Raw genomic sequence first — 27,747 nt, forward strand, 5'->3', positions numbered from 1 at the left:
TTTAAAAATTTAGTTTAATCATGATCCTTTTCTAATTTCTATGATGATTATTTACATCTTGATATTTTTAATAAAAACACACAAAAAAAACCCACAAAAATCCATCTCCCACAAACTTAAAAAGATGTTACCTGATTGTTTATTTGCTGTGCAATAATTATGAGCCGGGGGAGAGAGTAAAATTGGGAAGGGCAAAGATTTTTGGCAGCTCGGGGGTGAGCAATTTTTAGGCGTAAATAACACGCTGTAAAAGGCTTTAGGAAAACATTACAGAAATGTTTAAATATGCAAAATTTCCTGCTCGATATACTCACATCATACGCTTGCATCAACCATTTAAAATTTGTAAATTGTGAACCAAAATATTTGGCATGTGCAAGGGGGGGATATTTTTTTGGCAGGCTGAGAAGGGGGCGCAAGCAATTTTTAGCAGACCTAGAGGGGGGGTTATTTTTTGAAAATTTTACCCCCGAAGCTCATAATTATTGTACAGCCCCTAAGATTATTGATTAGTCAGCTTTTTTGTACCTTTAGTTTTAGCCCATTTCAGGCTTTTAGGGTTTCATATCTTGAAACCTTTTCTCCCACCCATCACAAATCCAAAATAAAATCTGCACTGTCCCTTTGGTTTACAACTTATTGCTAGCCACCCATCTGGCCGTCATTTTAAAATTAATGCCTTTGACAGATGCTATATGATAAATTGTATGTTTTGAGAAGCTAATTGCCCTTTTTAGTAGACCCAATTTGTAGGACAAGGCCATTTCAGCACATATTTGAACTACAACTGTCTGGTAAATGTTTTAAAGGTCAGATTAGAACAGGCAATTTTATTCAAATGACGGGCAACCCTCACTTTAGCTAAGACCCTGCTTATTGCACCTTGAATTTGTATCTAAACGCATCCTAAATACTTATCCTAAACACCATGTTTTTTAGCTTATATTTATATCATGTTTAGATATCAAACATCAACCTGTATATAATCTAAACACAAGCTAAACAGTGGTGTTTAGATCATATACAGGTTGATGTTTCATATATATACACATGTCGTCTAGCTAAACAGTAGAGCTGTAACACTTTTTAAACACGTTAGTCATTTAAGATGCGTTAAGATACAAATTGAAAGTGTGGTAACTTGTAAACCAAAGAGAGGGTGTTGATTGTATTTTAGATTTGTGATGTGTGGAGAATATGTTTCAAAATATGAAGCCTTTTATTGACAAAGATATGAAGAGCTCTGTTGCAAAAGCCCTTACGTCCACCTCTTGAGTTCTTGGCATGACATTATAGTGTGGGTAAAAATGCACATTTTGGTGGTGGTTTGACATTTATACCACCTTCCCCTCCGGAGATATTGCATATTTCCCGTTTGGGAAATCTTAGGGAATTTCCGGAAATCTGAACTTAAAATGAATATAAAATTGTAGGAAAATAATATTTTGATGTATAATAGTAGCCTTGAATGTTCTTTAACTATTAAAACCAAAAGAAACTGTTTTAGGGTCATGTTTGTAAAAAATTATTTTAATTAACAAAAGCTGTAGCTTTGGAAATTCTCAAAAATGTCATTTTGCCGGATTTAATTAAAAATTCATAATTAAAATATATAGTAAATGAAATATTTAAATTTTTCTTTTTGATTTTGAAAGCATTGGTCAAGTTACATAAAGTATAGTGCAAACAAATGGGCTCAAATTTGATTGCAAAGGTGGTTTCTAGAAAAGGGGTAAATTTATTTTGTTGCAAATTAAGCCCTTGCATCCACAAAAGGCAAGATATAAAACAGATAAATAAATAGGAGGGCTTGAAAATTGTACCAAACCTATTCTTTTAGTTTCTAGAAGTTCATTGACACTTTATCCAAACCCAAATTGAATCAAATCAAACAAGTAATACTTGCACAATTAAAAAAGCTGATTTTCTCAAAATGTCAAAAAGTGGATGTAAGGGCTTTTGCAACAAAGCTCTTTATATATGTGACCATCCATCTCAAACTGCTCGTAAAGTCGGCAAATTGTATTTCGAGTTACAGTCCAAAATGTGCATAAAGCTTGTATTCAAAATGTACCTAATAATTGTCCTACAAGTTTCTCATTTCAGTCCAGTCAAATACCAATCTTTAATCCTATTGTTGAAGAGGATAATAAGCTTTAGTGTTTGTTTGCTTTGGCTAAATCCTGTTCAAGTGGTGGGTTAACCAACAATTAACAATGAGAGGACATTCCTGAACCTTGTTTGACTTGGGGATGATTTGAAGTGACGGCCAATTATGACCATTTGATATTTAATACCACCTTATAGAAAAAGAGATATATTGAAGTACCAAAATAATGTACCTTTTTACTGAAGGAGCAAAGTTTAACAAGCCATAACTCCGCTTCTGGATATCGTTTGAAGTCAAATGATATATCATTGTAAAGCATATGATATATATTTTCTAAACACGGAAGAAAACAAAATTGACCAGGGGCCGACTTTACGAGTGTTTCGACGTGGATGGTCACATATGTATAGATAATGAAAACAATTTGGCTAAATGCTGAATGTGTAAAAAGTGTTACAGATAGGGATTTACAGTGTGCTGTCCTTGTTTGACAACCCCACCCCATGCACACACTAATTAACAATGTGGAAATAGATCTATAATTACATCCTGGTACTTTTTCATCTCTAATTAATACATAATTGTCAGTTCTATTTTTTTAACATGGTGTATTATAAAAGGGGCAGTGCAATAATTATGAGCCCTAGAGGAAAGTAAAATGGGGGGAGCAATTTAAAATGCTTTAAAAAGGTGTGGGGAGACGGCACGGAACGTTTAAATATTTTTGGCACACAGTTTGGAAATTTTACTAGGGGAGGGGAGCTTATAATTATTGCACGTCAGTCCCTGAATGTGTAGTATTGTATATACATTCGTATTTTCATTTGTGCCACTCTTGTCAGCAAAGAAATCATGATATTAACTTGATAATATATTATAACCAATTTAAGTTCAATGAACCATGTATATGTAATTCCAAATGTATCAATACATACCTCAATATGTACATGTGTATCATGAGAATTGAATAAACATACCATGATATTAGTTGCATTATATTTGTGGTTATTCCTTGTGGTTTCTTGTGAAGTATGTTTCCTGGGTATGTTCCATAATGGTCAAGAGTTTAGCAGATTGCCAAAGAGTGAACACATCAGAGATGAAAATGTTGTAATTAAAAATTAATTCAAAATTGCTTGGTCGTCCTATCCACACAAACATTGGCTGTGACATGTGTAAACAATTACAGACATGCCGAAAGTCGGGTTTGAAAAATTGTTAAAATATCGTACATTGACAAAGTCATAAAATTTGGCAAAAAAAGAACACAAAGATGTCCCTTTTGTATGAATCCTTTCATGTTTGTAAGGTTTTTCTTTGGTATGAATCCTTTCATGCCTAGTCTTACTACTTGAGTCGGAGGAACTCATGTTGCAATGTTTACATTGGTACGGTTTCTCTTTGGTATGAATGCTTTCATGTATGGTCTTCTGACCTGGTATTGTGAAACTGTTGTTGCCTCTTTGGTATGAATCCTTTCATGTATGGTCTTCTGACCTGGTGTTGTGAAACTCTTGTTGCAATGTTTACATTGGTAAGGTTTCTCTTTGGTATGAATCCTTTCATGTTTGGTCTTGTCACTTGATGTTCTGAAATTCTTGTTACAACATTTACATTGATAAGGTTTCTCTTTGGTATGAATCCTTTCATGTTTGGTCTTGTCACCTGACGTTCTGAAATTCTTGTTACAACATTTACATTGATAAGGTTTCTCTTTGGTATGAATCCTTTCATGTGTAGTCTTACTACTTAGCTGGGAGAAACTCTTGTTGCAATATTTACATTGGTAAGGTTTCTCTTTGGTATGAATCCTTTCATGTTTGGTCTTGTCACCTGACGTTCTGAAATTCTTGTTACAACATTTACATTGATAAGGTTTCTCTTTGGTATGAATCCTTTCATGTGTAGTCTTATGACTTAGCCGGGAGAAACTCTTGTTGCAATATTTACATTGGTAAGGTTTCTCTTTGGTATGAATCCTTTCATGTGTGGTCTTATTACCTAGCTGGGAGAAACTCTTGTTGCAATGTTTACATTGGTATGGTTTCTTTTTGGTATGTATCCATTCATGTCTGGTCTTGTCACTTGATGTTCTGAAATTCTTATTACAATATTTACATTGGTAAGGTTTCTCTTTGGTATGAATCCTTTCATGTGTAGTCTTATTACCTAGCCGGGAGAAACTCTTGTTGCAATATTTACATTGGTAAGGTTCCTCTTTGGTATGAGTCCTTTCATGTCTGGTCTTACTACTTGAGTCAGAGAAACTCTTGTTACAATGTTTACATTGGAATGTTTACTCTTGTTGCAATGTTTATATTGGTCAGATTTATATTTTGTATGTATCCTTTCATGTGTTCATGTCTTATTACATAGCTAGAGGAAACTCTTATTGCAAAGTTTACATTGGTAAGATTTCTCTTTGGTGTGAATCCATTCATGCCTAGACATATTACCCGAGTCAGAGAAACTCTTATGGACATTGATAAGGTTTCTCTTCGGTGTGAAACCTTTCATGGCTAGTCTTGTTCCCTAGCTGTAAGAAACTCTTGTTGCAATGTTTACATTAATAAGACTTTTCTTTCGTGTGAATCCGTTCATGTTTAGTCTTATTACTTGGGTCAGAGAAACTCTTGTTGCAATGTTCACATTGGTAAGGTTTCTCTTTGGTATGAATCCTTTCATGTCTAGTCTTGTCACTTGATGCTGAGAAACCCTTGTTACAATGTTAACATTGGAATGGTTTTTTCTTTGGAATGAATCCGTTCATGTGTAGTCCTATTACTTGAGTCAGAGAAACTCTTGTTGCAATGTTTACATTGGTATGGTTTCTCTTTGGTATGAATCCTTTCATGTCTGATCTTGTCACTTGATGCTGAGAAACCCTTGTTACAATGTTTACATTGGAATGGTTTTTCTTTGGAATGAATCCGTTCATGTGTAGTCTTCTGACTTAAGTAAGAGAAACTCTTGTTGCAATGTTTACATTGGTATGGTTTCTCTTTGGTGTGTAACCTTTCATGTACAGTCTTTGCACCTGTCTCAGAGAAATTCTTGCTGCAATATTTACATTGGTAAGGTTTCTCTTTGGTATGAGTCCTTTCATGTATAGTCTTATTACCTATCCGGGAGAAACTCTTGTTGCAATGTTTACATTGGTAAGGCTTCTCTTTGGTATGAATCCTCTCATGTATGGTCTTGTCACTTGATGTTCTGAAATTCTTATTACAATATTTACATTGGTAAGGTTTCTCTTTGGTATGAATCCTTTCATGTCTGGTCTTGTTACTTAGCTGGGAGAACCTCTTGTTGCAGTGCATACATTGGTAAGGTTTCTCTTTGGTATGAGTCCTTTCATGTGTGGTCTTGTTACATAGCTGGGAGAAACTCTTGTTGCAATGTTTACATTGGCAAGGGATCTCTTTGGTATGATTCATTTCATGTATGGTCTTCTGACCTGATGTTGTGAAATTTTTGTTGCAATGTTTACATTGGTAAGGTTTCTCTTTGGTATGAATCCTTTCATGTATGTTCTTAGTGACCTGTTGTTGTAGAAACTCTTGTTGCAATGTTTACATTGGTAAGATTTCTCTTTGGTATGAATCCTTTTGAGTGTGGTCTTGTCATCTGATGTTGCAAAACTCTTGCAGCAATATGAACATTGGTAAAGCTTCTCTTTATTATGAATCCTTTCATGTCTAATCTTGTCACTTGATGCTGAGAAACCCTTGTTACAATGTTTACATTGGAATGGTTTTTCTTTGGAATGAATCCGTTCATGTGTGGTCTTATTACCTAGCTGGGAGAAACTCTTGTTGCAATGTTTACATTGGTATGGTTTCTTTTTGGTATGTATCCATTCATGTCTGGTCTTGTCACTTGATGTTCTGAAATTCTTATTACAATATTTACATTGGTAAGGTTTCTCTTTGGTATGAATCTTTCATGTGTAGTCTTATTACCTAGCCGGGAGAAACTCTTGTTGCAATATTTACATTGGTAAGGTTCCTCTTTGGTATGAGTCCTTTCATGTCTGGTCTTACTACTTGAGTCAGAGAAACTCTTGTTACAATGTTTACATTGGAATGGTTTTTCTTTGGTATGTATCCATTCATGTCTGGTCTTGTCACTTGATGTTCTGAAATTCTTATTACAATTTTTACATTGGTAAGGTTTCTCTTTGGTATGAGTCATTTCATGTCTGGTCTTGTTACATAGCTGGGAGAAACTCTTGTTGCAATATTTACATTGGTAAGGTTCCTCTTTGGTATGAGTCCTTTCATGTCTGGTCTTGTTACATAGCTGGGAGAAACTCTTGTTACAATGCATACATTGGTAAGGTTTCTCTTTGGTATGAGTCCTTTCATGTACGGTCTTGCTACATAGCTGGGAGAAACTCTTGTTGCAATGTTTACATTGGTAGGGTTTCTCTTTGGTATGAACTCTGTCATGTTGAGTCTTTTGACTTCCATATCTCTTTGGATAATATTGACCTTGCAAAGACATCTTGTTCTTACTTTCTTTCCACATAATGTATTTGCAATAAGCTTTCTGATATTTTAGAATGTTTGCTGTTGCTTGTTTAAAGGACCCATTCCTGTATGGATGAATCCAGTTTTCATGGTGCCTTAGATGTTGCAAATATCGACTGGCATCATAATAGAATCTTTGTGTGCAATACTTGCATATATGAAATGGTAGACGGTCGACTAGCTTGGCTGATATATTCCTCATCATTCTGTAATAACAAAAGTAGTGAAAGAGATATACTGTTATAGGCAGCAATGTATCTTAATAGTATACCAGCCCATCAAGGAAAAACAAGTTTATCCCTACTGCTCAACCCCGGGGGGACCACTCAAATATGACAGTGTATGCATGCGTGACCAAATTTTTTCAAACACCCCTAAACGAGGTTTTACCCTACCAGCAAATTTAGCCCCTTAAGATAATTGAATATATAATTTACCCCCTAGTGAGTTTCTGGCTAGTAAAAAATGCCCTTTTTGGACTAGTAATTTACCAAAAATTTGAAAAGGTACCCTAAACAAGTTGTTCAGATTCAGAAAACTACCCTTATTCTTGAAAATCAGTGTTTTTTAGACCCTTAATGCGTCCCGCGCGTAACTTGCCTTGCCTTAAAAAAACACCCCCTTTTACTTGTTTTTTTGGTCACTCATGCGTACAGACCATTTATGTGAGTGCACAGAAGATAATAATTTTTAAAAATTTTCGGCACCCTACCTCCTCTGATTATTATTATCTCCAGGGACCGAGAAATTTCAGGCCTGTTCTTGAACGACTATTTATTTGAACATGTGCAATTTCAACCGTATGAGGGCAGTAATCCAGGTCTGGAATTTCTCGGTCCCTGGAGAGCAATAATCAGAGGAGGTAGGGTGCTGAAAACACTGCCGAAATTTTTTTAAAATTATTATCTTCTTCTGTGCCAAAGATGAAAACAATCCATAGATCTTTAATTTGCATTTAAAACAGGGCTGTCAACTTTTTGGAATTGCTTGGCGTGAGACAGAGGCGTGCCGGATTTTGCCGACTCAATGTTCATTTTGTACCATGATTACTTGAGCCACGGTGCTCGAGAATGTGGAAAGCGGGGGGTAGGAGCAACAAATTATTCATGACGATGCGTGAGATTTTACTAATTTTCCAGCTTTTTATGAGATTTACTACCTAGGCGTGAGATTATACTACCTTAGCGTGAGACCGTGAGAAAGTGACCCAATGCGTGAGACTCACGGCCAATGCGTGAGAGTTGACAGCCCTGTTTAAAACCACCTTAAAGGAGGATTTCGTGATCCTAGCATCCTCTTTTTATGACATTTTTCAGTAGATATCCACGAAAAAAGCTTATTTCCAAAATTTCAGTTGATTCCGATTTTGCGTTTGTGAGTTATGCATGATTATGTGTATTACACTGCTCCATAGACAATGTGTTGTAATTTCGTTCTGGTACACCAGAGCGAAATTCAAATTTGGCGATATTTTTGCTAAGCAAATTAATCTGCAAGAAATATTTGGTACATAAACATTATGTAGCCAGAGGTATCCGGTGGTGTAAAATCTCAACTTTTTTTTGGGAAAAGTGGGGGATGAGGCTGTGGATCACGAAATGCCCTTTAACTTGAAACCAACAATTAAATCGGTCGCAACACATATGGCGTAGAGTGATTTTCTAAATTTTCCATTTCACATAGTGGCATATAGGTTTAGAGCTAGCTATTATCCTATAAAAGTTAGTCCTTGTTAACTATTAAGGATACAATTAAAGCTATTTAATAGGTTAAACCTTAAACTTCAATTACAAATGGAATTGGGGCACTGAGACATAACCATGGAGGAGTGTCGACTCTGTTACTAGTAGCATATCTTTCAAAAAAGTTTTGATCGGAAACATATTTTGTCCTTCACATACGCCACTATGTTATGACAGAAAATACACTTTTTCATTGTTTTTACTGACGGGACATTTCAAATCCCATATTTGAAGGCCATTACCATAGTATACATTTATAATGTTACTGATGAGTTTAAATTTTGTTCTGGAATTGCAGTAAAGATATCAAAGCTGATATTAAACCACTTGTCTAATAGTATCTTTTGTGCATGTACACTGGGATCAGCAATATTCATAAGATCAGCAATTTCCTGCAAAATTAGGATACACCAATCTGTTCCAATTCCCCAAACTTCAATTTGTCATCAAAATGTTTAAAATTAGGCAGGAGTGCATTGTTAGTCTACTTTGCAGGAAACAATAACTTTGAAGCATTGAATGAACTTCAAATTCATGCAAATGTACCATTTCTGTGGAGTTAGCCCAGTTATTTTAATAACTGTGGTGATTTTTTTAAGAATAAATAAATTATCACATCAAAATGAAATTTGTGTTTGCTAACAGCATATGACCACTGCTATATATATTATAAAATATATACATAAGAAAAACAAGACAGGTTTTTTTCTTTTTTTTCACAAATTCATAGTTAAACAACTATGAAATTTCTCATTTTAAAGAGCATGTGCATTTTAGTGATAACATAATAACAATTAATTAGCAAAATAATTATGGTATTCTTGTCCAGTTATTTCTTTGTCCAAACATTCCCGAATCCCGATTCTCAGTGTTGACCGTGGTCCAAGCTTCATTACATAATGAATCATTTGTTTGCTTAAACACTGATAACTTTTCTCTTTATTATATTATGAATCCTTTCATTCATGTATGGTCTTAAAAATATGATTTAAAAAAGCTCATGTTGCAATGTTTACATTGGTAAGGTTTCTCTTTGGTATGAATCCTTTCATGCAAATTAAGCATACTGCTATCCGTCATGCATCGCATATTTTTGCACATATGCACACGCTTGACGTCATGAACGATATAATGCAAGGACTATAAACTATTGCTTAACAAGGACAAAACATTGCTACTGGAGTCACTCAAATTCATGCTGCAATGTTGGCACGCATTAAGCCTTTTCCTTGGTATGAATCCTCTCAGGTCTGGTCTTAATGTGAAACTCTTTAGGCAATGTTTAAATAGGTAGGGGTTCTTTTTTCTCTCTGGTACAAATCCTTTCATGTCTGGTCATGTCTCTTGATGTTGAGAAACACTTGTTGCAGTACATACATTCCTCTTCATGAATCTTTTCATGTCTAGTCGTGGTCCCTAGCTGTGAGAAACTCTTGTTGCAATGTATATATTGGTCAGATTTATATTTTGTATGTATCCTTTCATGTGTTCATGTCTTATTACATAGATAGAGGAAACTCTTATTGCAAAGTTTACATTGGTAAGATTTCTCTTTGGTGTGAATCCATTCATGCCTAGACATATTACCCGAGTCAGAGAAACTCTTATGGACATTGATAAGGTTTCTCTTCGGTGTGAAACCTTTCATGGCTAGTCTTGTTCCCTAGCTGTAAGAAACTCTTGTTGCAATGTTTACATTAATAAGACTTTTCTTTCGTGTGAATCCGTTCATGTTTAGTCTTATTACTTGGGTCAGAGAAACTCTTGTTGAAATGTTCACATTGGTAAGGTTTCTCTTTGGTGTGAATCCTTTCATGTCTAGTCTTGTCACTTGATGCTGAGAAACCCTTGTTACAATGTTAACATTGGAATGGTTTTTCTTTGGAATGAATCCGTTCATGTGTAGTCCTATTACTTGAGTCAGAGAAACTCTTGTTGCAATGTTTACATTGGTATGGTTTCTCTTTGGTATGAATCCTTTCATGTCTGATCTTGTCACTTGATGCTGAGAAACCCTTGTTACAATGTTTACATTGGAATGGTTTTCTTTGGAATGAATCCGTTCATGTGTAGTCTTCTGACTGAAGTAAGAGAAACTCTTGTTGCAATGTTTACATTGGTATGGTTTCTCTTTGGTGTGTATCCTTTCATGTACAGTCTTTGCACCTGTCTCAGAGAAATTCTTGCTGCAATATTTACATTGGTAAGGTTTCTCTTTGGTATGAGTCCTTTCATGTATAGTCTTATTACCTATCCGGGAGAAACTCTTGTTGCAATGTTTACATTGGTAAGGCTTCTCTTTGGTATGAATCCTTTCATGTATGGTCTTGTCACTTGATGTTCTGAAATTCTTATTACAATATTTACATTGGTAAGGTTTCTCTTTGGTATGAATCCTTTCATGTCTGGTCTTGTTACTTAGCTGGGAGAACCTCTTGTTGCAGTGCATACATTGGTAAGGTTTCTCTTTGGTATGAGTCCTTTCATGTGTGGTCTTGTTACATAGCTGGGAGAAACTCTTGTTGCAATGTTTACATTGGTAAGGGATCTCTTTGGTATGATTCATTTCATGTATGGTCTTCTGACCTGATGTTGTGAAATTTTTGTTGCAATGTTTACATTGGTAAGGTTTCTCTTTGGTATGAATCCTTTCATGTATGTTCTTAGTATCTAGCCGGGAGAAACTCTTGTTGCAATGTTTACATTGGTAAGATTTCTCTTTGGTATGAATCCTTTTGAGTGTGGTCTTGTCATCTGATGTTGCAAAACTCTTGCAGCAATATGAACATTGGTAAAGCTTCTCTTTATTATGAATCCTTTCATGTCTAATCTTGTCACTTGATGCTGAGAAACCCTTGTTACAATGTTTACATTGGAATGGTTTTTCTTTGGAATGAATCCGTTCATGTGTAGTCTTCTGACTTAAGTAAGAGAAACTCTTGTTGCAATGTTTACATTGGTATGGTTTCTCTTTGGTGTGTATCCTTTCATGTACAGTCTTTGCACCGGTCTCAGAGAAATTCTTGCTGCAATATTTACATTGGTAAGGTTTCTCTTTGGTATGAGTCCTTTCATGTATAGTCTTATTACCTATCCGGGAGAAACTCTTGTTGCAATGTTTACATTGGTAAGGCTTCTCTTTGGTATGAATCCTTTCATGTATGGTCTTGTCACTTGATGTTCTGAAATTCTTATTACAATATTTACATTGGTAAGGTTTCTCTTTGGTATGAATCCTTTCATGTCTGGTCTTGTTACTTAGCTGGGAGAACCTCTTGTTGCAGTGCATACATTGGTAAGGTTTCTCTTTGGTATGAGTCCTTTCATGTGTGGTCTTGTTACATAGCTGGGAGAAACTCTTGTTGCAATGTTTACATTGGTAAGGGATCTCTTTGGTATGATTCATTTCATGTATGGTCTTCTGACCTGATGTTGTGAAATTTTTGTTGCAATGTTTACATTGGTAAGGTTTCTCTTTGGTATGAATCCTTTCATGTATGTTCTTAGTATCTAGCCGGGAGAAACTCTTGTTGCAATGTTTACATTGGTAAGATTTCTCTTTGGTATGAATCCTTTTGAGTGTGGTCTTGTCATCTGATGTTGCAAAACTCTTGCAGCAATATGAACATTGGTAAAGCTTCTCTTTATTATGAATCCTTTCATGTCTAATCTTGTCACTTGATGCTGAGAAACCCTTGTTACAATGTTTACATTGGAATGGTTTTTCTTTGGAATGAATCCGTTCATGTGTAGTCCTATTACTTGAGTCAGAGAAACTCTTGTTGCAATGTTCACATTGGTATGGTTTCTCTTTGGTATGGATCCTTTCATGTCTGATCTTGTCACTTGATGCTAAGAAACCCTTGTTACAATGTTTACATTGGAATGGTTTTTCTTTGGAATGAATCCGTTCATGTGTAGTCTTCTGACTTAAGTAAGAGAAACTCTTGTTGCAATGTTTACATTGGTATGGTTTCTCTTTGGTATGAATCCTTTCATGCCTGGTCTTGTCATTTGATGATCTGAAACTCTTGTTGCAATGTTTACATTGGTAAGGTTTCTCTTTGGTATGAGTCCTTTCATGTACGGTCTTGCTACATAGCTGGGAGAAACTCTTGTTGCAATGTTTACATTGGTAGGGTTTCTCTTTGGTATGAACTCTGTCATGCTGAGTATTTTGACTTCCAAATCTCTTTGGATAATATTGACATTGCAAAGACATCTGGTTCTTACTTTCATTCCACACAATGTATTTGCAATAAGCTTTCTGATATTTTAGAATGTTTGCTGTTGCTTGTTTGAAGGAGCCATTCCTGTATGGATGAATCCAGTTTTCATGGTGCCTTAGATGTTGCAAATATCGACTGGCATCATAATAGAATCTTTGTGTGCAATACTTGCATATATGAAATGGTAGGCAGTCTACTAGCTTGGCTGATATATTCCTCATCATTCTGTAATAACAAAAGTAGTGAAAGAGATATATGGGCAATTCCAAGCGTTATGGAATGATGCAAACTGCCTTTGTACGAATTTCTTTTTTTTTGATGCAGCAGCCAAATATGTATTAACAGCACAAGGTGAATAGCATAATGTTAAAGTATTTTTGGTTAGTGAATGATTAAGGTAGGAGAAACTTTTCCAAACCACCCTAATTTCCTAATTTGCATATGCAAAGTTTGCGTTGCGGAATGATGCGCACGGGACCAGTATTTTTTGCACTAAAACATTTTTGACAAACTCTGTGAGTTTAGTAATCTGAGATATTAAATTTGCCACTTAATCTAAAGCTTAGGATGTAAACTGACAATTGTCAGAATGGATTAAAAAAAAAATTGGGCATCGTCTCTTTATGCCAAATTTTCCGACACTAGGTCACGTTGCGGAATGATGCAAGGAGTGTTGCGGAATGATGCTGTGTGTAAAATCCCATAGAAAAGGAAAAGCACTCCATGTTTGAAAATAAAAATAAATAGATCAATAAATTTGAGTAAATTGTGTTTTATATACTTGGCTACTTATGTTAGCTGACAAATATCAATATTTATCCAAAAATATTTATCACTGATTTTTTTTAATCAGATAACTTGTGTTGCATGGTCACATTTTTAAACTAAAATTATGTCAACATTTTGCTAGTCTAAAATTCTTGGAAGTGAAATTTAGCACTGGGTGTTAGCCATAGGATGTAACATAACAACTATCACATCATCTATCAAGAAATAATCATCAATCTTATGTTTTTGATGCAGGGGTTTTGTGAGTTATGTCACTTACAATGGTTCAGGCAATTGAAACATCAATTACTGAAAATAATTCTGTGCAATGCATTTCAGAATTCTATGTGAATATTTTTTTTTCAACGGGCATTAATTATGCATCATTCATAGCGTTGATGCAACATAATTAATTGCGTTACACGCAAAATTAGACTTTTTGAAAATTATTTTTGGGCCATTGGATAGGGATGAATAAATTTGCTTTGCATTCTAGTTTCAATGAAAATCAACCTTATTTTAAAATTGCAGTGGTAATAAATGATACTTTTGCGTTCTTGGAATGATGCTTTTAATCGTAAAATTGGTACTCAAACAATGCTGACGAAGCTACACGTTAAAAAATTTGAAAATTTCTGGTGTTTATATTTGAGCTGCTTATAAACTTTATATTCACATGCATAATTTGTTTCCAAAATTTTACAGTACAGAGCAGTTGCTGTGTTTTTAGTTTTGCTGCTTTTACCAGTCAAGAATATGCAAATTTATGCAAATTAGGATGTTTTTCTAACAATGGACACCATTTCCTCCTAAAAAAAGTACGTTTTCAGAAAATATAGCTTTTTAGCTACAATATGAGACCAAAATCACATATTTGACTTGATTTTTAAATTTTGACAATTTGGGCGAGGTTGCTTGGAATTGACCATATACTGTTATATGGCAGCAATGTATCTTAATAGTATACCAGCCCATCAAGGAAAAACAAGTTTATCCCTACTGCTCAACCCGGGGACCACTCAAATATGACAGTGTATGCATGCGTGACCAAATTTTTTCAAACACCCCTAAACGAGTTTTACCCTACCAGCAAATTTAGCCCCTTAAGATAATTGAATATATAATTTACCCCCTAGTGAGTTTGTGGCTAGTAAAAATGCCCTTTTTGGACTAGTAATTTACCAAAAATTTGAAAAGGTTCCCTAAACAAGTTGTTCAGATTTAGAAAACTACCCTTATTCTTGAAAATCAGTGTTTTTTAGACCCTTAACTTGCCTTGCCTTAAGAAAACACCCCTTTTACTTGTTTTTTTGGTCACGCATGCGTACAGACCATATATATGAGTTATATGATTATTATCTTCTTCTGTGCCAAAGATGAAAACGATCCATAGATCTTTAATTTGCATTTAAAACCACCTTAACTTGAAACCAACAATTCGTCGGTCGCAACACATATGGCGTAGAGTGATTTTCAAAATTTTCCATTTCACATAGTGGCGTATAGGTTTAGAGCTAGCTATTATCCTATAAAAGTTAGTCCTTGTTAACTATTAAAGATACAATTTAAAGCTATTTAAACCTTAAACTTCAATTACAAATGGAATCGGGGCACTGAGAGATAACCATGGAGGAGTGTCGACTCTGTTACTAGTAGCATATCTTTCAAAAAAGTTTTGATCGGAAACATATTTTGTCCTTCACGTACGCCACTATGTTATGACAGAAAATACGCTTTTTCATTTTTTTTTTTACTGACGGGACATTTCAAATCCCATATTTGAAGGCCATTACCATAGTATACATTTATAATGTTACTGATGAGTTTAAATTTTGTTCTGGAATTGCAGTAAAGATATCAAAGCTGATATTAAACCACTTGTCTAATAGTATCTTTTGTGCATGTACACTGGGATCAGCAATACTCATAAGATCAGCAATTTCCTGCAAAATTAGGATACACCAATCTGTTCCAATTCCCCAAACTTCAATTTGTCATCAAAATGTTTAAAATTATGCAGGAGTGCATTGTTAGTCTACTTTGCAGGAAACAATAACTTTGAAGCATTGAATGAACTTCAAATTCATGCAAATGTACCATTTCTGTGGAGTTAGCCCAGTTATTTTAATAACTGTGGTGATTTTTTAAGAATAAATAAATTATCACATCAAAATGAAATTTGTGTTTGCTAACAGCATGACCACTGCTATATATTATAAAAATATATACATAAGAAAAACAAGACAGGTTTTTTTCTTTGTTGAAACAAATTAATGGTTAAGCAACTATGAAATTTCTCATTTGAAAGAGCATGTGCATTTTAGTGATAACATAATAACAATTAATTAGCAAAATAATTATGGTATTCTTGTCCAGTTATTTCTTTGTCCAAACATTCCCGAATCCCGATTCTCAGTGTTGACCGTGGTCCAAGCTTCATTACATAATGAATCATTTGTTTGCTTACACTGATAAGTTTTCTCTTTATTATATTATGAATCCTTTCATTCATGTATGGTCTTATAAATATGATTTAAAAAGCTCATGTTGCAATGTTTACATTGGTAAGGTAAGGTTTCTCTTTGGTATGAATCCTTTCATGCAAATTAAGCATACTGCTATCCGTCATGCATCGCATATTTTGCACATATACTACGCTTGACGTTGTGAGCGTATAATGCAAGGACTATAAACTATTGCTTAACAAGGACAAAACATTGCTACTGGAGTCACTCAAATTCATGCTGCAATGTTGGCACGTACTAAGCCTTTTCCTTGGTATGAATCCTCTCAGGTCTGGTCTTAATGTGAAACTCTTTAGGCAATGTTTAAATTGGTAGGGGTTCTTTTTCTCTCTGGTACAAATCCTTTCATGTCTGGTCATGTCTCTTGATGTTGAGAAACACTTGTTGCAGTACATACATTCCTCTTCATGAATCTTTTCATGTCTAGTCGTGGTCCCTAGCTGTGAGAAACTCTTGTTGCAATGTTTATATTGGTCAGATTTATATTTTTATGTATCCTTTCATGTGTTCATGTCTTATTACATAGCTAGAGGAAACTCTTATTGCAAAGTTTACATTGGTAAGATTTCTCTTTGATGTGAATCCATTCATGCCTAGACATATTACCTGAGTCAGAGAAACTCTTATGGACATTGGTAAGGTTTCTCTTCGGTGTGAAACCTTTCATGGCTAGTCTTGTTCCCTAGCTGTAAGAAACTCTTGTTGCAATGTTTACATTCAAAAGACTTTTCTTTCGTGTGAATCCGTTCATGTTTAGTCTTATTACTTGGGTCAGAGAAACTCTTGTTGCAATGTTCACATTGGTAAGGTTTCTCTTTGGTATGAATCCTTTCATGTCTAGTCTTGTCACTTGATGTTTTGAAACTCTTCTTGCAATGTTTACATTGGTAGGGTTTCTCTTTGGTATGAATTCTTTCATGTTTAGTCTTACTACTTGAGTCAGAGAAACTCTTGTTGCAATGTTTACATTGGTAAGGTTTCTCTTTAGTATGAATCCTTTCATGTCTGGCCTTGTGACTTGATGTTGTGAAACTGTTGTTGCAATGTTTACAATGGTAAAATTTCCCTTTGGTATGAATCCTTTCATGTCTGGTCTTACTACCTGATGTTGTGAAACTGTCGTTGCAATGTTTCCAGTGGAATGGTTTCTCTTTGGTATGAATTCTTTCATGTTTAGTCTTGTCACTTGAGTCGGAGAAACTCTTGTTACAATGTTTACATTGGTATGGTTTCTCTTTGGTATGAATCCTTTCATGTCTAGTCTTATTACCAAGCCAGGAGAAACTCTTGTTGCAATGTTTACATTGGTAAGGTTTCTCTTTGGTATGAATCCTTTCATGTATAGTCTTATTACCTAGCTGATAGAAACTCTTGTTACAATGTTTACATTGGTAGGGTTTCTCTTCGGTATGAATCATTTCATGTGTGGTCTTGTTACATAGCTGGGAGAAACACTTGTTGCAGTGTTTACATTGGTAAGGTTTCTCTTTGGTATGAATCCTTTCATGTGCAGTCTTGTTACATAGCTGGGAGAAACTCTTCTTGCAATGTTTACATTGGTAGGGTTTCTCTTTGGTATTAACTCTGTCATGTTGAGTTCCATATCTCTTTGGATAATATTGACATTGCAAAGACATCTGGTTCTTACTTTCTTTCCACACAATGTATTTGCAATAAGCTTTCTGATATTTTAGAATGTTTGCTGTTGCTTGTTTGAAGGAGCCATTCCTGTATGGATGAATCCAGTTTTCATGGTGCCTTAGATGTTGCAAATATCGACTTGCATCATAATAGAATCTTTGTGTGCAATACTTGCATATATGAAATGGTAGGCGGTCGACTAGCTTGGCTGATATATTCCTCATCATTCTGTAATAACAAAAGTAGTGAAAGAGATATATACTGTTATATGGCAGCAATGTATCTTAATAGTATACCAGCCCATCAAGGAAAAACAAGTTTATCCCTACTGCTCAACATGTTTAGGCAAAATGGAATGTTTCTTGCAGTGGTGTGACTGCATGTCGTCAGCCTGCTACGATAAATTGTAGTAATTTGTTGCAATTTTGAGGAAGTACAAAATATGGTTGAAGCATGCATTTAAACATATTTACTCGCCATTCTTTGCACAAGAATAAATGAGAAAAATTGGAGGGAATAATCAGAAATAATTAGGGTGATTATATAATGCATGCATGCTTGAACCATATTTTGTACTTTGTTCTCAACGTTACAAACTAGAATTATGTGGTTCATACATGTGGCCCCACACAAATGTGTATACATAAAAAAGGTTTGTAAATACAAATATCCAATCTGCTCATTAATATTCATAAATTTGCAAATAACATGACACAAAATTATACAGCATATCAGGCCACCATATCCAATCACCAAACAAAGTTTGATATAAAATTGGACGGATTGAGCATGATACAATGTACCTGAATTTATCAAATGAGCTAGAGTTTACAAATATCACACAAGACAAAGTCGAGCGTAATATTTGGTCAAAATTTGCTTTAAAACGTGATTTCTGCTCAAAAATGTGATTTTGATCAAAATGTGATTTTTGGTCAAAAATGTGACCATCCATCTCAAACCACTCGTAAAGTCCGCAAATTGTATTTCGAGTTACAGTGCAAAATGTGCATTTAAAGGTTGTATTCATATTTACCTAATATTTGTCCTACATGTTTCTCATTTTAGTGTCAGTCAAATGCCAATCTTTAATCCTATTGTTGAAGAGGATAATAAGGGACCGTTCATAAATACTTTGGTTGGGGGCTGGGCAAAACGTGGGGGGGACACAAAAAGTTTTGAGTTGCACAAAAGGGGGGGGCACCAAAAAGTTTTGGTTACTAAAGGAGGGGGGTCAATTAAGTTTCAAACAAGAAAATACCAAAAGAACAAGAGCATACAGAATATTTGCATCCTACGCGCGCATATTGTACCAATAATACCCTTTTTTTACCTTGCTATGGCCAAAAAATAGTATAAAATACATTTTTTGGCGTGCTACGCGCGCTCAGCACCAGTATCCCATTAAAGATTTTTTTTTTTTTTTTATACTTTAAATGTATTGTACAGTCTCTATAAGAAAAGGGTATATGTATGTATACCAATGATAATAACGGGTCAAAATGATGCAAGTCATGCAACCAGCAATTTTTTCGTCTTTGCCCTGAAATTTATATTTTGCCCACCTGACCAAGAAAGCTGGCTAAGCCCCTGATAAACAAGTCTTTAGTATTAAAATCTTGAGTATGGGCCCCGATGTTGCTCTCAATTTGCAGGGGGGGGCATGTGCTCCACTCTTAGGGGGGGAGGGGTGCCAAATTGACCAATTCAGCATTGATTCCGCACCTTTCTAAGCGATGGAAGTCAAAATTTTTGCAATTCAAGCGCAATTCAGCACAGGATCATTTGAAAGATCAATTTAAAACCGATATTCAACTTCATTTTAACCAAAATTAATTTGTGGTAGGCCCTATTTGTGCAAATTATCACGCGCTCCGCGCGCCATAATTATTTCAAGAATTGGGCGACACCTACCCTTAGCACCCTGGTTTCTCTTTGGTATGAATCCTTTCATGCCTGGTCTTCTGATCTGATGTTATGAAACTCTTGTTGCAATGTTTACATTGGTAAGGTTTCTCTTTGGTATGAATCCTTTCATGCCTGGTCTTCTGACTTGATGATCTGAAACTCTTGTCGCAATGTTTACATATGCAAAGGTTTCTCTTTGGTTTGAATCCTTTCATGTGTGGTCTTATGACTTGATGTTATGAAACTCTTGTTGCAATGATTACATTGGTGAGGTTTCTCTTTGGTATGAATCCTTTCATGTTTACTCTTACTACTCGAGTCAGAGAAACTCTTGTTGCAATGTTTACATTGGTAAGGTTTCTCTTTGGTATGAATCCTTTCATGCCTGGTCTTCTGACTTGATGATCTGAAACTCTTGTCGCAATGTTTACATATGAAAGGTTTCTCTTTGGTATGAATCCTTTCATGTGTGGTCTTATGACTTGATGTTATGAAACTCTTGTTGCAATGATTACATTGGTAGGGTTTCTCTTTGGTATGAACCCTTTCATGTTTAGTCTTACTACTCGAGTCACAGAAACTCTTGTTGCAATGTTTACATTGGTAAGGCTTTTCTTTGGTATGAATCCTTTCATGTATAATCTTGTGATCTGATCTTGTGAAACTCTTATTGCAATGTTTACATTGGTAGGGTTTCTCTTTGGTATGAATCCTTTCATGTCTAGTCTTATTACCTAGCTGGTAGAAACTCTTGTTACAATATTTACATTGGTAAGGTTTCTCTTTGGTATGAATCCTTTCATGTATAATCTTACTACCTGATGTTGTGAAACTCTTGTTGCAATGTTTACATTGGTAAATCTTCTCTTTAGTATGAATCCTTTCATGTTTAGTCTTATTACTTGAGCTGGAGAAACACTTGTTACAATGTTTACATTGGTAAGGTTTCCCATTGGTATGAATCCTTTCATGTGTGGTCTTATTACTTGAGCTGGAGAAACACTTGTTACAATGTTTACATTGGTAAGGTTTCCCTTTGGTATGATTCCTTTCATGTGTGGCCCTGGATGTACTTCGATGTTGTGAAACTCTTCTTGCAATGTTTACATTGGTAGGGTTTCTCAATGATATGCACTCTGTTATGTTGAGTCTTTTGACTTGCATATCTCTTTGGATAATATTGACATTGCAAAGGCATTTTGTTCTTGATTTCTTTCCATACATTGTATTTGCAATATGCATTCTGATAGTTTCGAATGTTTGCTACTGCTAGTTGGAAGGAGCTATTCCTGTATGGATGAATCCAGTTTTCATGGTGCCTTAAATGTTGCAAATATCGACTAGTATCATAATATAATCGTTGTGTGCAATACCTGCATGTATGAAATGGTAGGCGGTCGACTAACTTGGCTGATAAATTCCTCATGATTCTGTAATTTAACAAAAGCAGGAAAATTTACATTAAGCGTTTCTGTACTATTTTCTTAAAGCCTTTTAGACCGTTGTGTAAAAGGTACCCAATATTAATGATTGTGGTCCAAAAATTGCTTTCCTTCCCTCTTTACGGCTTGCCAAAAATAGTTTGGCCCCCCTTTTATTTTGCCAAAACTAAGGGGTCCCTAATTAGTGCACAGCCAAATAGTGGTACGAGCAGTAGATGGCTTGCATGTATTGGATCACAATACGTACAGTTTAGCTGGCACATAGCGTTCCATACAACAAAGCAATTGATACAGTGTGTAAGCAGTGCTCTGTATACTATATCACTATGTTTTGTAGAATTACAAATTAACTTCTGGTTCAAATTTACCACTCAAATTGCAACACACTATACTAAAGGCAGTGAACATTCTTTCTCACATTCATAAATGTTGCACACAAATTATATCATGACAAACAGAGCTTACAATGATAAGAAGGGGCTGTACAATAATTATGAGCCCTGGGGGAGGGTAAAATTTGGGGGCAAGCAATTTTTGGCAACCCGAGAGGGGGGGGCAAGCAATTTTTGGCACGCATTCATGGGGCGCCTTTTTAATAAAACGCTCTAAAAAGGCTTAGGAAAACAGTACGGAAACGCATAAATATGCAAATTTTCCTGCTTGCTGGGCTCGCAACATACATGTACACCATTTAAGGTTTGCAATTGGGGATCCCAAAAATTGTTGGCGAGCCGTTTGAAATTTTACCCCGGGGGGGCTCATAATTATTGCACAGCCCCTAATAGAGCGGCTGTACTAAGCTGATCAGCGCTATCATAAAAAAATGTCAACAAAACACAAACTATAGCTGGGACAAATAAAGGCTGGGATTTTTCAGGTAATTTTTGCTTGCTTGGGTATACCGGTAATTTATTTACAGGTAGGTACCCAGCATACACCTTGGTATCATCACCGATCGAGTCAAAGTGGAGTGTGAAATTCTTTGTATTAATAATTTTTTTAAATGGTCTTCTAACAGTTGTTTGTGTATAGCAATGATATTTATTGAAAATATATACAGTCGGCAAAATATTTAATATAAACAAGTTAAACAATGTTCAGCTTTGTTTGACACTGAACTTGTAATCTGGATATTTGTGGCTAGAGACCAAAGTTTATTAACACATTAGTGTCAATGAACTTTCTATGCAAACTTTTTAGGTGAACTAGGACAGGGCAAGGCTTGATACTAACTCGAGAAGTCTAGCTTCCAATTGCGATAGAGATTCGATGCTAGAGGCCTTTGTTATCGAAATCTAGTAGAAATTGGTGAAGCATGACACCAAAACCACACCATGTAAAGCAATGGAAATTCGGTCAGACGAAAACACGGATGAAGGGTGATTGCATCAAACATGTTGATAAAATTGCACTTCAACTTAAAGCCATATTATAACATTGCTGAGGAAGACGCCCTCACTGAATTTTTAAAATTCCTTTTTTACACGATTAAATTGTACTTTATTAAACCAATATACCCTGCAAAAATCAAGACTCTAGGTGCTGTAGTTTTGTCAAAATCCGAGATTTTGAATAAAACGCCGGATTCGGCGCTTTATTATTACGATGGAATTATTCGTCGAACGCATACACGATGTTCATAACACACAGTACGCATTACGGCGTGCAGGACGGTGATATACACAACAAAGGGTCGTACCACAACATGACCGAAGGAGTGGTACGTATGGGCGCGACATGTGCGCTGGTAGTAAATTCCAATTTTCTTTGCTTTGCCGTAGTTGTTTGGCTCAAAAATAAAAGGGGATATATCTGACAGTAAAAGCTAACATTTTATGGCAAAGAAATGCTAATCTATTTTGTTTGAAAATGTTGGGTTTAATTTTGCTTGGACTGTTCAAAATACATGTAGGCAACCTAGTACAATAGGGTGCATCAAACTATGTTTTTTAAATTTATTTGAAATAGAGTGCAAGCGGTGAAGCATAACACCATTATTGCAGATTATGAAAGAGGTGGTATAAACATATGTCAGGTTGAGATGTTTTTTAATGGATGTCTTTGATCACAAAATTAGTATTGCTTGCTGGAAAAACATGCTACTTTACTATATGTCAACAAGTTTGGTATGGGTATGAACAATTGCAATTGTAGATCAACACTGTATGCAAGAATGTTATTGACACCTTTCCTGTTTTTTATAACAACATGTTTAAAGTCTGGTTCAATACTAAATGTACTTCAAATAAACCTGACATATCTGATTACTACAATCAAATCATTTGGAACAATGATGCTGTAACTATAAGAAAACACTTTTCTATAGAGACTGGATTGATACTGGCTTTATTTTTATAAAAGATCTTTTTGATGATGGTTCAATCTACTCACTTGAGTATTTTAGGCACCACATTCAGTGCACTGGCAACATTCTATTTCAGTACTTTGCAATGCTCTGCCGAATGATTGGAAGAATGCACCAATTCTAGACCAAATTAGGACTGAATCAATTGTCTTTGATGCAGTCCCTATAGAGAAGCCTGTTCTTCGAAGATGTTTAGACATGCCATGCTTAAAGCCTTAATGTACGATCTTTTTAAATTTTTAGATTTTTCCTTTTTTCTTCCAAAATGATAATATTATTGATCGGTGATTGTGTTTGAGCTGCAGAGTCGATTAATGGAAATGTAGGCAAAACATGCAAATGAGCTCATTCATATTCATAAATATGCAAATAATGTGACACAAAACTATACAGCACATGAGGCCACCATGCCCTATCACCGTACCAAGTTTGAAGTTGACCAGCCATTGCGTTGAAGCTGCACAGTGGATTAATGAATTTGCTTCCGCCCGGACAGCCAAACAAAGAAACAAAAATACAAAGAAAGAAACAAAGTTCAACACAACCATTTGGGTGATAACATAATATAGCCCCACATATATTGTGGGGGCCAACAAAAAAAATTACTTATTTGCACAATTTTGTCAAAATAAGACAAGGAATAACATGTAAATTTTGTGTTGTTTTTGAAGATTTTAGACTACTTTTGCCCCTTTGCCAATAAAGCAGTTGAAACAATATAGTTGGTTACATAACTGATTTTATTTTATGTTTTCATGAATTTAGATATGTTATACTTACAATAAGAAACAATAACATTTCTGAACACCTTTTGTCACACTTTGGTTTGGTGCCATTATTTCTGATGATACCCATATATGAATATTCATTTTATTCCATTATTATAGAGACCCATCACCCACTTCATTTTTTATTTACTTTTACCCCGTATTTTCCCTCATTCCTTAGAACCTCCCTCTATCGAGAGCAGGGTGTTAGTCACAAACTGCCCCTCTAATAATCTAATTTGTTAGCCATGATCCAGAAACTGCCAGTCAAAAATTGTTAGGGTCCAATATCGATATGTGCCATGATCGATATCATTATATTTTCGGTATATGACAAACCACTATTGCTCAAAAAAAAAGAAAGCAATTTAATTCATCTTTATACAAGCAACTATATAAAATCCCTTTGCAAGTTTCAGCACATAAAGTAATGAAAAACTAATTAACCTTTCTCCTGCTGCATGCTCCACCTTGACCTTGGTGACTCCAGAACCCTGGCAATCCAATTGATTGAATATCAAGGTGTTTTAAATGTTATATTATTTTCATAGACCTTTAATATATTCAAATTAAATTTTCTGCCCGTCTTCTGGACGTGTTGATGTTTTTTCCACCCGTCTACTTTTTAATTTTTTTCAGAGGAAAAAAACATTTATTCAAGTTAAATTTTAAACAGAGGTAAACATTAATCATACACATGATACGCAATGATATTACATGATCCACATAATAATGAAGTATAATTGCATACACACAGAGAGGCTCTCTGCTGGCGCTATGTAAGTACAGAACCTCACATCACAAGGTTCTGCCACTACACATCGCCATGCAAAACCTCTCCGCGTGTATGAGGGTCTAAATCTTATTCTCTACAGAGTGAATTGAAAATGCCCCATCTTTTATAAAATATACCAATATTATTATTACATATGTAAATATATTTTTCTAATTTATAATGATTTTGCAGTTCTTTCTTGAAAATGTGGATCGAAGGGTTATTTTCTTTCATTTTCATTTTATATATATGGAATCTGCATAAAATTATAATCAAATCCAAAACAATATAACTAGGACCAACGCCAAAAAGAAGATTATCTTTTTTCCAAGAGAGGTTTATATTAACTTTGTTTTCGATCCACCTTTTCACATCATCCCAAAATTTCTTAACCACATGACAATCGCAAAATATGAATCATAGTTTCATTCTCCTCCAGACAGAAGGTACACAGACTGGAATCTTTTATCCCTATTTTAAATAAAAATGCGTTTGTACCAAGGATTCTGTGAATTATTCTGAATTGAAACCACCTGAGTTTAGTACTTATTGTACATTTGAAGGGTGTATTAAAAATAACATTCCATCTTGAAGGATCAACTGTAGCTTCAAGCTTTTCTTCCCATTTTGTACATATTTACTTAACAATTGGTTTTCAAACCAGAATATTATATATTCTTCTGGAACCCTTTCTATCTTTAAAGAGGACATCAAAGTGAAATGGAATAGTAGGGTAAACAAGAGTATCACCAGGGACTACTACGTCTACTTTTGACTTTGGCTGTCCAAAAGACAGGTGGATGGCACCCTGGCTATTACCCCATACCTCACCAATTGTGGAATGTGTATGGGGGGTGCATTTCTTAGCTCCAACTCCCTGTGTTGTTTAATGGTTTATGGAATGATATATGGAGCGATAGTGGTCAGCAACAACCTGTTAAGTGTGCTGAGGCTTGTGGATAAACGTCTAGGCATTATGGCTGTGCGTAGCATACTATAAATCACTGCATTTATTTGGTATGAATCCTTTCTCATCATGTGTGTATGGTCTTGTTACACAGCTGTGAGAAACACTTGTTGCAATGTTTACACTAGAAATTTCTTGTTGGTATGAATCCTTTCATGTGTGGTCTTGTCCTTTGATGTTGAGAAACTCTTATTGCAATGTTTACATTGGTAAGGCTTCTCTTTAGTATTAATTTCACGTCTGACTTGAGTCACAGAAACTTGTTTACAATAAATCCTTTCATGTCTAGTCTTACTACCTGATGTTGAGAAACTCTTGTTACAATGTTTACATTGGTATGGTTTCTCTTTGGCATGAATCCTTTCATGTTTTGTCTTGTTACTTGATGTTGTGAAACTCTTGTGGCAGTGCATACATTGGTAAGGTTTCTCTTTGGTATGAATCCTTTCATGTGTAGTCTTCTCACTTGACGATGAGAATCTAGTGTTGCAGTGCATACATTGGAAAGGTTTCTCTTTGGTATGAATCCTTTCATGTCTAGTCCTGCCTCCTTGTTGCGAGAAACTCTTGTTGCAATGTTTACATTGGTAAGGTTTCTCTTTGGTATGAATCCTTTCATGGTTAGTCTTGTCACCTGATGTTCTGAAACTCTTGTTACAATGTTTACATTGGTAGGGTTTCTCTTTGGTATGAATCCTTTCATGTACAATCTTGTCACTTGATCTTGTGAAACTCTTGTTACAATATTTACATTGGAAGGGTTTCTCTTTAGTGTGAATCCTTTCATGTGTGGTCTTACTACTTGAGTCAGAGAAACTCTTGTTGCAATGTTTACATCGGAAAGGCTTTTCTTTGGTATGAATCCTTTCATGTATAATTTTGTGACCTGATGTTGTGAAACTTTTGTTGCAATGTTTACATTGGTAAGGTTTCTCTTTGGTATGAATCCTTTCATGTGTGGTCTTACTACCTAGCTGGTAGAAACTCTTGCAACAATGTCTACATTGGTAAGGTTTCTCTTTGGTATGAATCCTTTCATGTGTGGTCTTATTACTTGAGCTGGAGAAACACTTGTTACAATGTTTACATTGGTAAGGTTTCCCTTTGGTATGATTCCTTTCATGTGTGGCCTTGTACTTTGATGTTGTGAAACTCTTCTTGCAATGTTTACATTGGTAGGGTTTCTTAATGATATGTACTCTGTCATGTTGACTCTTTTGACTTGCATATATAAATCTCTTTGGATAATATTGACATTGCAAAGGCATTTTGTTCTTGATATTTATCCGCGTATTGTATTTGCAATATGCATTCTGATAGTTTAGAATGTTTGCTACGGCTTGTTGGAAGGAGCCATTCCTGTATGGATGTATCCAGTTTTCATGGTGCCTTAAATGTTGCAAATATCGACTGGTATCATAATAGAATTTTTGTGTGCAATACTTGCATGTATGAAATGGTAGACGGTCAACTAACTCGGCTGATAAATTCCTCATGATTCTGTAATTTAACAAAAGCAGGAAAATTTGCATTAAGCAAACATACTGTTTTTCTAAGCCTCATCACCCGATAATGAGGGCCGATTGTTCCATGAAATGCGACAGGCGAGACTGCTACGCAATTACCGCATATTTGCTTCAATTCTGCCTATATTTTTATTTTTTTCCATGCATCCTCCCTCAGCTCAGACACTCTCCCTCCGCATATGGATACATGTAAAGAAGTGCCCACTACTAGCTTCTGTTTTGGACCAGACGCAGATCAAGGGGGCTACAGCCGGAAAGAGAAAAGGGAGAAGAGAAAAAAATTAAATTGCACGTAATTGAGTAGCCCAAGCCTACTTATCAGATATTTTAAGCATTGCTTGAAGGTGGGTCCTCAGACTCCTCGGTCCAAAAGCCCAGTGAAAATACCGTGGGTCCAAAATTTATCTAGGTCCCAGCCGGTTTGTATTCCTCCCTCACTAAACATTTTAA

At 35.4% G+C, this 27,747-nt stretch overlaps 3 protein-coding genes across 4 annotated transcripts; all 3 read right to left on the minus strand.

Moving 5' to 3' along the window:
* Positions 1-2,347: 2,347 nt before the first annotated feature.
* Positions 2,348-27,747, minus strand: LOC140152323 (uncharacterized). Its single transcript, XM_072174626.1, is given in 6 exon segments — positions 2,348-4,405; positions 4,833-5,567; positions 6,628-6,848; positions 10,092-10,315; positions 10,417-12,838; positions 25,895-27,747. Coding segments are annotated over 6 exon segments (5,940 nt in total). The 5' UTR covers positions 27,304-27,747; the 3' UTR covers positions 2,348-3,476.
* Positions 15,265-19,582, minus strand: LOC140153509 (uncharacterized). The gene is made up of 2 exons (XM_072176278.1): positions 19,462-19,582; positions 15,265-17,775 (listed from the first exon to the last, which is right to left on the minus strand). The coding sequence occupies exon 2, from the start codon at positions 17,772-17,774 to the stop codon at positions 16,530-16,532; it is 1,245 nt and encodes a 414-aa protein (XP_072032379.1). The 5' UTR covers position 17,775; positions 19,462-19,582; the 3' UTR covers positions 15,265-16,529.
* Positions 19,511-24,649, minus strand: LOC140153510 (uncharacterized). 2 transcript variants are annotated; one of them, XM_072176279.1, is made up of 2 exons: positions 23,687-24,649; positions 19,511-20,885 (listed from the first exon to the last, which is right to left on the minus strand). In XM_072176279.1, the coding sequence occupies exon 2, from the start codon at positions 20,695-20,697 to the stop codon at positions 19,630-19,632; it is 1,068 nt and encodes a 355-aa protein (XP_072032380.1). In that variant the 5' UTR covers positions 20,698-20,885; positions 23,687-24,649; the 3' UTR covers positions 19,511-19,629. The 2 variants fall into 2 exon arrangements, with proteins under 2 accessions (XP_072032380.1, XP_072032381.1); XM_072176280.1 differs by lacking the exon at positions 23,687-24,649 and adding an exon at positions 22,131-22,141.

Source organism: Amphiura filiformis, chromosome 5 (assembly GCF_039555335.1).
Source record: "Amphiura filiformis chromosome 5, Afil_fr2py, whole genome shotgun sequence".
Lineage (NCBI taxonomy): Eukaryota > Metazoa > Echinodermata > Ophiuroidea > Amphilepidida > Amphiuridae > Amphiura > Amphiura filiformis.